This window comes from Sebastes umbrosus, chromosome 19, assembly GCF_015220745.1.
Source record: "Sebastes umbrosus isolate fSebUmb1 chromosome 19, fSebUmb1.pri, whole genome shotgun sequence".
NCBI classification, from domain to species: Eukaryota; Metazoa; Chordata; class Actinopteri; order Perciformes; family Sebastidae; genus Sebastes; species Sebastes umbrosus.
The window spans coordinates 27636396-27651015 of NC_051287.1; the positions used below are offsets into that span (position 1 = coordinate 27636396).

A 14620-nucleotide genomic window follows, 5' to 3' on the forward strand; every position below is an offset into this window, starting at 1 on the left:
GTTTAATAAACTATCAATCTACCATTTATTGATGGTTATAATATTAATTTTACCATATGCAAGGACTGTATGTCTAAAAGTTGAAATCTTTTGCAGGTGTTTTTTTTTTGTACCTTTATTTCTTCAGGGAGGGGGGGGGGGTGGTCACTGAGAGCCACGCTCTCTTCTTCAGGAACAGGTTCATTAGTTTCACAGTAGAGGAGCTCAGATAACAGAACAGTAATAACCCTTCATGGCCCAATCATTAAAGGGGATGCACCCCCCCAAAAAAGACCAAAACACCAGATAATACTGTGAGAAAATATATGCACAGTTTATTGATAGATGCAAATAGGTGAGGCACACACTAAATAATTCAAATCAATAATGCATTAGTTGTGAGTTGTGACCCTGTCAGTCAGTCATGGACTAAAACCTGGTGCAGGCTGTTCAATTCTGGACTTTATTAGGAAATCCTTTGTTGGAGATAAAATACCCATGAACTTGAAGCTTTCTCTGCAGCCTACATGGGACACGGGACGCAAACAACAGGCCCAGCTGCACAAAAAAATAAGAACTTGATAATCCACATATGAAAATAAACAGAAATTCCAGTGACTACTACAGGATAACGAATTATAGCATAAATAGTTTGAACTGCTGCTCGTATTCATGGCTTTTTAAGACCTGCTTGGGCTCATTTTTTCTTCTAATTTCATCTACAAATTACTGTACAAAGTTGTTTCTAAAACATTCGGTGAAAGGCCAGTATCACAAAGGACGAATGATCAGTAATATTTACATTTGGCTTCTGAGTCACTGTAAGATATACAAAGAACAAAAGGCACTGTGACAAATGTCAAAACATTTAAATATGAACTTAAAGTAAGTGTAAGGAAAAAGTGGGCATCCATTCAGTAGAAGCAATCACTAACGTTGCCATTTGTTTTGTCAATCTAATGAATGAGTTGTGTTAGACAGTGTGAATTATGATGAACTCATACCAAGTCTTTATTATGCAATGCTGTCTAACAAGGATTGTGCAACCAGTATTCACTGAGGGATAGGCATTCTGTTACCTTCCTGTGGATCTGGTTAAAGAAACGGTGTGTTGTTTACACAGTATACAGTATACGCCCCTATGTGCCCATGAATAAACAGTGGTAGTCTGCTAGTGACCTCATATTTCTTTTCAAATGAAACGTTAGCTGCACATTTACGTAGACATTAGCTGTACATTACTTAGCAAAGCTGGCTGACACAGAATAAGGTTATGAATTATTAGCCTGTTCTTAGTGGGTAAAATGTCTTAATAAATACACACAATACAGTGTCAAATATGAAACTTTGACACTGTATTGTGTCCTATTGTATCCTATTCATAATAGGATTATGAATACTGTCCATATTCTTCCTTTTCTTTACAGATGTATTTATCAGCATCACTGGCACAAAGCGATTCCAGTCGGAGAGTGAATGCTTTCATGATTTTGTCGTTACAGAACATTTAAACATTTAAAAACAGATGAATTTTTCACAGCTCATTTCTTTGCTAAGTTGACAGAGACAGAGTCTGTAGCAGGATACTGTTTGTGTAAAAGAGTGGACGTTAGGTTAATGCATGGCTCTCATGCATGCAGCAGTAGCGCAAACAGGTGGGTAAGTTCACAGTATCTCCCATCCATAGTGTCTAGACATTAACTTTGACATTATTGGTCTTTCTCATACACACATTTTGAACCCTAAAGTGAGCCGTCACTTTAGGGAGTAGAGCAGCTCAGCAGTGTGACAGAGCGACAGGAGGGTGAGCCGAGGAAAAGTACTGACAGCACAGCCAGTCCTCCAGCTCTGCGTTCCTCTCGGGCTCCAGTGATCGCTCAGCGAACTTCATCATCAGCAGGGCCCGCTTCACATCCAGCCAGTTCAGGAGGCCCTCGTGTCGGGATCCGTCGACAAAGCCCACCCCCTGTCCGTGTCTCTCCCACTGCTGCTCCATCAGGTCTTTCCTGGGGCCCCAGAGCAGGCTCTGCAGTATGCGCTTGGCCTCCTGGATGTGGATGCGTTTGATGGGGTCGGGTTGCAGCAGGAGCTGGGCCAGCCTCTGGAGGCCGGCGGAGTAAAGGGAGACGGAGGGGATTGGAGGCAACTCTTCACAGCGGTAGTCTTGTTCCTTCAGAGCTGGACTCACCTCAAATGGGTTGGCTTGGTGGAGGAGCTCATAGATCAAGATGCCCGTCTGGAACTCGTCAAATTTCCGGTACTGTGCTGCTGAGACGATCTCGGGTGCCAATCTGGCGTGGTCACGTTTGATGCGAGGGTCCACGCTGGTTGAGGCGGCATCCTCGGAGGAGCGACGCTTGGCCTTGGCGAAATTGCTGATGAGGAGCCGGGGAAGGTGGCGCTGACTGTCTACACCACTTGAACCATTACTGGTGCCATTGTCGGTGGTGGTTTGTTGGGGGAACTGGGAGGCCCTGCGGATATGAGGCACCAACAGCAGGTTTTCGAGGCAGAGGTCGCGGTGCGTGACCCCGTGCTCCTTCAAGTGCTCCAGACCTCTACAGAGCTGCAGGAGGAGGAAACATACACGGCGCTCATAGACTTCTGGCTGAGTTTTATGGAACGCCGCCCACTCCCGAACGAAATCAGCCGCCGTCTGCCGAGGGATCTCGGAGGTGATGACCACCACTCGCTCTCGTTCTACCTGTTGGCCAGGTGTACACACGGAGGGCTGAGGCAGCGATGAAGCAGGTGTGGAGGGCAGAGAGACTTCGTCGGAAGGCAACATGCTCTGGGGGACACAAGCGAGGAAGTGGCCACAGTCCTGCTGGAGGTTGAAGTGGGGAGGCATGCTCTGCTGCACTGACAGACCATACAGATGGCCCTGTTTGGCCTCCATGGATGGACTCTTACAGATCTATAGAGGTACAAACACAAAGATCAGTGGGAGGGAAGGATGAAGCAAAGGAGAAGAAAGGGATGGGGGGAGAAGAATTCCCCACACAGAGACGGGAAGGGACTGGAGCCAAGAAATAAAAGACAGGAATTCTTGTCAGTGAAAATCCAAAGTCAACGTCAACTCACTTCCTGCTCTCATTCAAGTGAAATCAATGTCTCTGATGCAGATGTTCCTCACCCTCAACGGTCCCTCTCTTTTTACATCTCTCTCTCTACCTCTCTACACCTGTATCTACCGCTCTCTCTATCTCTACCTCTCTCTCTACCTCTCTCCCTCTCTACATCTGTCTCTACCGCTCTCTACCGCTCTCTTTCTCTCTACCTCTTTCTCTCTACCTCTACCTCTATCTCTACCTCTCCATCTATCTCTACCTCTTTCTCTCTCCCTGTACCTCTCTCTCTCTCTCTCTATCTCTACCTCTCTCTCTACCTCTCTCCCTCTCTACATCTGTCTCTACCGCTCTCTTTCTCTCTACCTCTTTCTCTCTACCTCTACCTCTGTTTCTACCTCTCCATCTATCTCTACCTCTTTCTCTCTACCTCTCTCTCTCTATCTCTACCTCTTTCTCTCTACCTCTAACTCTCCATCTATCTCTACCTCTTTCTCTCGCCCTGTACCTCTCTCTCTATCTCTACCTTTCTCTCTCCCTGTACCTCTCTCTACCTCTACCTCTCTCTCTACCTCTCTACCGCTCTCTATCTACCGCTTGCTACCTCTACCACTCTACCTCTCTCTCTATCTCTACCTTTTTCTCTCTCCCTGTACCTCTCTACCTCTCTCTCTATCTCTACCTTTTTCTCTCTCTACCTCTACCTCTCCAACTCTCTCTCTATCTTTACCTCTTTCTCTCTCCCTGTACCTCTCTCTACCTCTACCTCTCTCTCTATCTCTACCTCTTTCTCTCTACCTCTCTACTGCTCTCTCTCTACCTCTTGCTACCTCTACCACTCTCTCTACCCCTTCCTCTCTCTACCTCTACCTCTATCTCTCTGCCGCTACCTCTCTCTACCTCTACCCTTCCCTCTCTCTACGTCTACCTCTATCTCTCTACCCCTCCCTCTCTACCTCTACCACTCTCTCTACCCCTCCCTCTCTCTACCTCTACGTCTACCTCTCTACATCAACCTCTCAATTCAATTCAATATGCTTTATTAGCATGACTGTCAGGTGAACAATATTGCCAAAACGTCAATTCAATAAGAAAAAAAAGAACAAAATAAAAACAAAAACATATATATACATATATACAAATCATTAAGCAAATTACAATATATAGGTATTTAAAAAGAACATGCATGAAAATGGTAGAAAACAATACAGAAGTAATTAATGTTTGTTGTGTCAATAAAACAAACAAACAAATAAAAACAATTAACAACAATATATTGCAATATCAAAGGATAAATGTAAAAAAAACAACAAAAAAAAAAAACATGAAGTAGAGGAGTAAATAAAAGGCAGAGTGTGAGTTACATCTATTATGTGTTGTGTGTTGTTGTGGTTGTCTCTTAGGCTGTGACATGCACTGACATATCCTGCAGCTTCTATGCTGATGACACTATTTTCTCCAATTAGATGTTGTATTTTAGTTTGGTCAGAGAGGGAATCAAAATCTGGGAGTTTACATTTCATTTTTGTAAAGAACTTTTTCCTGATGTCTTCATATGAAATGTTGCTCTGTCTCCACCTGTCTCTGTGGACAGAGCTGACACAGCCTGTCTTCTCTAGGCAGCCAGGTCTGCCTGTGTCGGCCAGTCTCTATGGCCAGGCTGTAATCACTGAGTCTGTACATAGTCAATGTCTTTCTCTGTTTCTGGTCAGTCACGGTGGTCAGATAGTCTGCCACTGTGTACTGTCTGTTTAGAGCCAAATAGCATTGAAGTTTGTGTTGACTTTTTGTGGTGGATGTCCAATAGTTGATGTCATTTTCTTTTTCTTTAGCTCTAATTTGGTTGGTCCAGATAGTGTGAGGGCTGTCCTCAGGCCTGGTGCTGTTAGAGGAGGTGAGTCTCAGGACCAGCTGGCTGAGGGGACTCCTCTCTTTGTTCTCCTCTTGGTGATGGAGAGCTTTGTAATGGTAGGAGTTGGGGTCACTTGTTTTTAGGTGGTTGTAGAATTTGATGGCTCTTTTTTGTATCCTAATTAAAAGGGGAAATTGACCTAATTCAGCTCAGCATCCATTGTTGGGGGTGTTCCTGTGGACTCTGAGAATGCTCTTGCTAATCTCAGCGTCTAGGGTTTCCATTGGGTGTTTGTCCCATTTATCAAAGTCTTGATTTGCAAGAGGACCCCACACTTCACTACCATACAGTAGAATTGGTTCAATTATAGATTTGAATATTTTGAGCCAGATTCTTACAGGTATATCTATGTTTGAAGACTTTTTAATTGCATAGAAGGCCCTTCTTCCTTTGTCTCTGAGATCATCAATGGCCAGTTTGAAATTCCCTGTTGGGGTTATGTTTAGTCCCAGATATGTGTAGCTGTGTGTCTGTTCTATATCAGTGGAGCCCAGTAAGAACCTGTTTGGGTTTCCCTGACACCTGGGTCGTTTCTGGAAGACCATAACTCTAGTCTTTTCCAGGTTAACTGTCAGGGCCCAGGTCTGACAGAAGGTCTGCAGATGATCCAGTAGCTGTTGTAATGTCTCCCTAGATGGAGCTAGCAATATTAGGTCATCTGCAAAAAGTAGGCATTTCATTTCTGTGTCAGAGAGGGTGAGACCAGGGATATGGGATTGTTCTAGTAATTTTGCCAATTCATCAATATAAATGTTGAACAGGGTGGGGCTGAGACTGCAGCCCTGCTTCACCCCTCTACTTTGGGGGAAGAAATCTGTTTCCATATTGCCAATTTTCACAGGACATTTATTATTTGTATACATTGTTTTAATGATATCATAGGTTTTCCCTCCTACACCTTTTTCGATTAATTTCAAAAACAGACCATTATGCCAACTTGATTGCCACATATGTCTTTAGTGACCTTTAGTCTGATGGACTACAGACCATATCTACACCCTCCACACCCTCATTAACAAACATGTCCATCACAACAAGAAATACAGACCATATCTACACCCTCATCACCCTCATTAATAAACATGTCCATCACAACAAGAACTACAGACCATATCTACACCCTCCACACCCTCATTAACAAACATGTCATTCACAACAAGAAGTAAAGACCATATCTACACCCTCCACACCCTCATTAACAAACATGTCCATCACAACAAGAACTACAGACCATATCTACACCCTCATCACCCTCATTAACAAACATGTCCATCACAACAAGAACTACAGACCATATCTACACCCTCATCACCCTCATTAACAAACATGTCCATCACAACAAGAACTACAGACCATATCTACACCCTCCACACCCTCATTAACAAACATGTCCATCACAACAAGAACTACAGACCATATCTACACCCTCCACACCCTCATTAACAAACATGTCTATCACAACAAGAACTACAGACCATATCTACACCCTCATTAACAAACATGTCCATCACAACAAGAACTACAGACCATATCTACACCCTCCACACCCTCATTAACAAACATGTCTATCACAACAAGAACTACAGACCATATCTACACCCTCATTAACAAACATGTCATTCACAACAAGAAGTATAGACCATATCTACACCCTCCACACCCTCATTAACAAACATGTCCATCACAGCAAGAACTACAGACCATATCTACACCCTCATCACCCTCATTAACAAACATGTCCATCACAACAAGAACTACAGACCATATCTACACCCTCATCACCCTCATTAACAAACATGTCCATCACAACGAGAACTACAGACCATATCTACACCCTCATCACCCTCATTAACAAACATGTCCATCAAAACAAGAACTACAGACCATATCTACACCCTCATCACCCTCATTAACAAACATATCCATCAAAACAAGAACTACAGACCATATCTACACCCTCCACACCCTCATTAATAAACATGTCCATCACAACGAGAACTACAGACCATATCTACACCCTCATCACCCTCATTAACAAACATGTCCATCACAACGAGAACTACAGACCATATCTACACCCTCATCACCCTCATTAACAAACATGTCCATCAAAACAAGAACTACAGACCATATCTACACCCTCATCACCCTCATTAACAAACATGTCCATCACAACAAGAACTACAGACCATATCTACACCCTCCACACCCTCATTAACAAACATGCCTATCACAACAAGAACTACAGACCATATCTACACCCTCCACACCCTCATTAACAAACATGTCTATCACAACAAGAACTACAGACCATATCTACACCCTCCACACCCTCATTAACAAACATGTCCATCACAACAAGAACTACAGACCATATCTACACCCCCCACACCCTCATTAACAAACATGTCCATCACAACGAGAACTACAGACCATATCTACACCCTCAACACCCTCATTAACAAACATGTCCATCACAACGAGAACTACAGACCATATCTACACCCTCAACACCCTCATTAACAAACATGTCCATCACAACGAGAACTACAGACCATATCTACACCCTCAACACCCTCATTAACAAACATGTCCATCACAACGAGAACTACAGACCATATCTACACCCTCATCACCCTCATTAACAAACATGTCCATCACAACGAGAACTACAGACCATATCTACACCCTCATCACCCTCATTAACAAACATGTCCATCACAACGAGAACTACAGACCATATCTACACCCTCATCACCCTCATTAACAAACATGTCCATCAAAACAAGAACTACAGACCATATCTACACCCTCATCACCCTCATTAACAAACATGTCCATCACAACGAGAACTACAGACCATATCTACACCCTCATCACCCTCATTAACAAACATGTCCATCACAACGAGAACTACAGAGCATATCTACACCCTCATCACCCTCATTAACAAACATGTCCATCAAAACAAGAACTACAGACCATATCTACACCCTCATCACCCTCATTAACAAACATGTCCATCACAACAAGAACTACAGACCATATCTACACCCTCCACACCCTCATTAACAAACATGTCTATCACAACAAGAACTACAGACCATATCTACACCCTCCACACCCTCATTAACAAACATGTCCATCACAACAAGAACTACAGACCATATCTACACCCCCCACACCCTCATTAACAAACATGTCCATCACAACAAGAACTACAGACCATATCTACACCCTCATCACCCTCATTAACAAACATGTCTATCACAACAAGAACTACAGACCATATCTACACCCTCCACACCCTCATTAACAAACATGTCTATCACAACAAGAACTACAGACCATATCTACACCCTCCACACCCTCATTAACAAACATGTCCATCACAACAAGAACTACAGACCATATCTACACCCCCCACACCCTCATTAACAAACATGTCCATCACAACAAGAACTACAGACCATATCTACACCCTCAACACCCTCATTAACAAACATGTCCATCACAACAAGAACTACAGACCATATCTACACCCTCCACACCCTCATTAACAAACATGTCCATCAAAACAAGAACTCTAGACCATATCTACATCACCCTCATGTGTGGGTGTGGAGGGTGTAGATATGGTCTGTAGTTCCATGTTGTGGTGTAAATCCAATCTGACTCTTGCTCCAGAGCAAGTCTTGGCACAACACCCCAAAGAACACAAACGTTCTAGTAAAGAAACACAATATGCGCCAATTCTGTCTCTCTCTCTCTACCACACAACACGCACTGAGTTATTCTTTAAAAAACATAAATCCTCTCTCTGATCAGGCCTGGCGGGAAGTCAACATAGATCCTGTTCAGACCTGGTATTAACATGCGTCCTCAGTGATCCGATTACAAGTGGACAGCTCTAAGTACGTCTGTTCACACCTGGCATTAGAATGCGTCTCCACATGCGTCTCCAGTGTCCACTTGTGATCAGATCTCACTTCCCCGCTATATATGCAAATAAACACGCAGTAAACACATGGCTAATACAGCAGCCGTTGTGACGTAATATTACAGGAATGTCAGTAATAATACAATGTACCAGAATTAACGAATATGTAGGATATTAACATCGAAATAAGAGGTTATTGTACAGGCGGGCCCCGGGGACAACAACTTTTGCCAGACAACAGCGAAGTACAGCGCTCCAGAGAGCGGGGAGGACAGAAAACAGGCGGGCGGTCGGGTGTCAGCTCCGTGCAAAGCAGCGGAACAAAAAAGCGACACATCTCCGACAGTATGATAATAATGAACTGTGCGGGTCTAGTCTGATAGTCTGTAGATATGTATCCTATAAACAAGATATATTTTAATAAAATACAGTTGTGCAGACAGGATACTGTAGAGCACAGAGGCCGTTTCCATGGTGACAAGCACCCGTGTCTGCCTGTTTATTCACCTGAGGAGCTCATTGATCCCGCAGATCCCAGCTGGACATCAGATGAGTAGGCGGTCCTTAATGTGGTCAGGACACATTCACTACACACGGCCCAGACCACCTCTAAATGTGGTCTGAAAGATCTGATCTCAATGCGTCCCCAATGCTTCTTGAGTGCGTTCACACCTGTACTTAGAGCTGTCCACTAGTGATTGGATCACTGAGGACGCATGTTAATACCAGATGTGAACAGGACCTTAGAAACTAAAGTATCCAAATTCAGACACAGCAATACAAGTGTTACAAATCTCACTAATAACACTAATCAATAAACACCTACTATATAAAACTAATCAATAAACACCTACTATATAACACTGGTCAATGAACACCTACTATATAACACTAATCAATAAACACCTACTATATAACACTAATCAATAAACACCTAGTGTATAACACTAATCAATGAACACCTACTGTATAACACTAATCAATAAACACCTAGTGTATAACACTAATCAATAAACACCTACTATATAACACTAATCAATAAACACCTACTATATAACACTAATCAATAAACACCTACTATATAACACTGGTCAATGAACACCTACTATATAACACTAATCAATAAACACCTAGTGTATAACACTAATCAATAAACACCTACTATATAACACTGGTCAATGAACACCTACTATATAACACTAATCAATAAACACCTAGTGTATAACACTAATCAATGAACACCTACTATATAACACTAATCAATAAACACCTACTATATAACACTGGTCAATGAACACCTACTATATAACACTAATCAATAAACACCTACTATATAACACTAATCAATAAACACCTACTATATAACACTAATCAATAAACACCTACTATATAACACTAATCAATAAACACCTACTATATAACACTGGTCAATGAACACCTACTATATAACACTAATCAATAAACACCTACTATATAACACTGGTCAATGAACACCTACTATATAACACTAATCAATAAACACCTAGTGTATAACACTAATCAATGAACACCTACTATATAACACTAATCAATAAACACCTACTATATAACACTGGTCAATGAACACCTACTATATAACACTAATCAATAAACACCTAGTGTATAACACTAATCAATAAATGGTCTCATACTACATGGTGTGTTGTGGGTGTGCTGGTCTCATACTACATGGTGTGTGTTGGGTGTGCTGGTCTCATACTACATAGTGTGTTGTGGGTGTGCTGGTCTCATACTACATGGTGTGTGTTGGGTGTGCTGGTCTCATACTACATGGTGTGTGTTGGGTGTGCTGGTCTCATACTACATGGTGTGTTGTGGGTGTGCTGGTCTTGACAACAGCCGTTTGTCTGACTGTAAATCCTGCCTGGAATGGAAAGATTAATTGGGCCTAGAGACGTTAAGCAAGACTGTGGGCACCCACGCTGTGGCCTACTGTACAAACAGCTGCTGCTTTGTACCACACTAATGACTTTGGGACAAAGGTTAGTGAGACTGAATCCACACCCTTCTCACACTAACACTACATACCCTGAAGGTTTGTGCTGAAGTGGGGTCATCCCATATGTATCCCAAGAACAAACAAGACCCCTGCCCAATTTAAATCTCCTCCTCCTATCCTCAAACTGTCAAATCCCTGCTTAAAGGATGACTTTACACCCACTGTGCAAATGATTCCTTAAACAACAGTAGGATGATCTCAAATGGGCTGACAGTTGCTCTCTTGACAACAACCTCTGAGTGGAGAGAATAAACGCTATCTGTACTAGGGATGCTCATTTCCTTAACCGATTATTAACCGCTAACCGACAAGATTTTTGCCTCACATGCAGCTGCAGCGTATGAGCACAACAGACAATCCCCAGTTCACCCGCACGGGAGCGTATGCTGCGTTCACTGTCCCCAGTTCACCGTCCGGGAGCGTATGCTGCGTTCACTGTCCCCAGTTCACCGTCCGGGAGCGTTAACTTAGCAGCTACGATGCTGCGTGTAGTGTCGAGGACATGCAGCCACTTTCCCAGTATCAGTCTCCACCGCACATTTAGTTTAGTTTGGCAGGTTGTCAGCTGTGTGTCTGCCCGGTGTAACAACACTCTGTCTGCCCGGATTAACGGTAGCGATTGTCCGACAGTGTGTGTGTTTGTGCTACTTTAGCATCTGTAGCTCTGCTGGTAGCTTCGTGCTCCCCGTTGTCAGTGGCGTTCTAGCTGTGAACGTAGCTGTAGCAGACAGTGTGTGTACCATTTATTTGTCGGTGAATAAATGCTATGAGGCTACAACTCCTCCGCTCAAGCGAGCTATAGACGAGAGCCAACTTCCTGTATCTGTAACGCCGGCTCAGACTCTCTTAAGGTGGACTCTTAAGGTGGACCAGCTTTTCTCCTTTAAGTGACAAGTTTTTCTCAGCTTTTTAATTAATTATTAACATTTCTTTTAACCGTTTTAACAGATAGCGTTAATCGGTTAAAATGCTTAATGCCGGTTAACGGTTAAACGGTTAATTATTAACATCCCTAATCTGTACAATACAAAAACTTCTTCACAGTAAGAAGAGACAGAACCTACACTACTTTACAATCCCAGTAAAAATCAATCCAACATTTAAAGGTGCTATTGATAGCATTGATAGCTTTCAGCCATTAGATGTCACACCTTGTTAGAAGAGGGAACTAAGCGTCAGATATCTTCCACAGAGATAAACAAAACATTCATTTTGGACCCACCAACAGTTTTAAAATTATTAATTATAAATCATAATATTTTTTTTTTACCTCCACCAAGGCCGAAGGCCACCTGAAGGAGGTTATGTTTTCACAGGCGTTGGTTTGTTTGTCCGTTTGGAGGATTACTCCAAAGGCCCGTTATGGATTTGAATTAAATGTTTGTGAGGGGTGGGGTGTGGAACAATGAACAATCCATTAGATTTTGGTGGCGATCCGGATCATGATCCAGCTTCGGGAATTTTTTTTAATAACTCCGCTCAGCCTGTGCATTAACACCACAGGCTTTAAGACATGCGCAGTATAACTGATGACGCGTTCATGAAACCTGCCTTGACGGAGGTCTGCGTTCTCTGAGTGCACTTCTAGTAGGAAAAGCAATACTTTTCTTCAGCACCTTTCTAAAAGCTCTGTGGATGTATTATTTATTATTATTTATTTATATATATATATGGGGTGGATCGGTTCACAAAATTCACGGTTGGGTTCATATCACGGTTTTCGGTTCAGTTCAGTACATTTATGTTACAGCGAGGAGGTCATGTTCTGATTTCAACATGCTTTTCATTTATTTGGCAAAAAAAAGTGAACTAATGTTTGCCTTAAGAAAAGTACGTCTTACATAAGGAACATAAATACTTCTTCATTGTCAAATCTTAACTGAAAGAATAGGTCTTCTACAGTAATGAGTGCAAAAAAAAAATGCAGCTTTGTTATTTTAATATAAATATGATGTAATTATAAACTAAGGCCATACATTGAAGCATAAGATCGACCAGAACTATACTAAAAAAATGTAGAGCTTTTTATCTCCCACTCATTCAACAGTGGCTCATTGGTCATAATTCTTACTATAATAGTTAAGGCACTCAAATACTGACATATTGTCAATAAGAAAAAATAAATTACAAAAATGAAATCACAAATGTCTGTAATGTAAATGTAATGTTCCATCTAAAGGCTGTTGGTAAATCCTCAACTGCTGCTTATGCTAGTTTATAGTTTCTACAGGGCCGGCACAAGAGACTGACGTTCACACGTGAAGGCTCATGCTCTTTGACCATATGCTTTCATTATGTATTGTTTATGATGGAGTATGGTCGTATATGCAGCAATAAACACTCTTATAGCATTAGATATTATTAATTCTGTATTGTTTATGATGGAGTGTGGTCGTATATGCAGCAATAAACACTTATAGCATCAGATATGACTTTGTCACGGTGTGGACCTGCAGTGGGAGGCTGTCTGAACGCTGCGGGGGAACGGACTCTCCGTCCAGTCTGCTACTGTTTCGCTCTGCTGATCGACACATCCGGGTGATGCCGTCGTAATTAAATGTTTCAAGTGTCCTCATATAAACCTGACTTCAGTTGAACAGTGTCGGCGTACAGTTTGACCAAAATCGTTGTCAGTTTAGCTCGACAATCATGAGCTACTGGGCACTACAGCGCTGTTACAGTTCCTGGTGCGCTGCCAAAACTTTCCGGGTAAAACTCACGCTCCAGAGTTTCTGTTCCGCGCGTTCAACTAGTAGACATAAACAGCTGTTTGGGTAACGGCGAACTGAAAGGATGTCACGGACCGAACCGTTCCACCCCTAATATATATATCTATATATATATATCTATATATAAAAATATATTATATAGATATATATATATAATTTTTTAATTATTCGTCTACACAAAAATGTTATCAAGAAGACCTTTTTAAATGGTATATAACTGATAACTGAAGATGCAAACATATGGACATAATTCTGTTCCGCAAGCATTAAAGTTAAAATCCTCAAGATTTTCTTGAAGTAAAATTGGGTTTTTAATAGTATTTATTTGAGCAATATTTCCTTGTTAGTGGCGGAGTCAACCATTCCCGCTTGGAATACAAATTGCCTCCCTGTGCACGAGGGATTGACAGGAAACGATGCATTTTATCTTATTGCTATCAGCCACTGTTTACTGTTCACTCTCCTAATGCCATATCAGAGCTGTTAATTAATGTAAACCAAACATTCCCATTTGCTGCTGCTTCACATTAAAGTCTCCAAAAGGCTTTTAATGTGAAGCAGTCACAGGAAATACAGTATATTAGTCACCGAGGTCAGCGCTGACCACGATGCGTCTTCAAAACAAGACTTTTTTTTTTACAATGGATCAACAAGATGACTCATTTTTCTGTGCTCTGCTGGTGTGTGGAAAACTACTCAGTTGTTCATGGCATGATGGAAAAAGGCTTATTGATGGATATCTTAATTCAAACTAAATTAGGTTATTAAGATGTACTTTAAATAGATAGACAAGTTTGTTGTATTACTCTACACTTGCTGTTACCACCAGTAACCACCAGTAACCACCGGTAACGCCACATGAATCAGGACTGAAATGTTAAGGATTATAACTCAAAGGTGGTTAAGGTAACATGGTTATGCCACACACATATTTAACAAATAGGGTTTACGATA

General features: G+C 41.8%; 1 protein-coding gene across 2 annotated transcripts in view; it reads right to left on the minus strand.

The window, feature by feature from the left end:
- Nucleotides 1-289: 289 nt before the first annotated feature.
- The window catches only part of LOC119478300 (inactive tyrosine-protein kinase PRAG1-like), a 35520-nt gene continuing 21189 nt past the window's right edge, over nt 290-14620 (minus strand). For both annotated transcript variants that reach the window (XM_037752954.1, XM_037752955.1), the window contains exon 6: nt 290-2896. In XM_037752954.1, the coding sequence (XP_037608882.1) occupies nt 1757-2896 (1140 nt within the window). In that variant the 3' untranslated portion in view covers nt 290-1756. The remainder of the gene's footprint in view (nt 2897-14620) is intronic.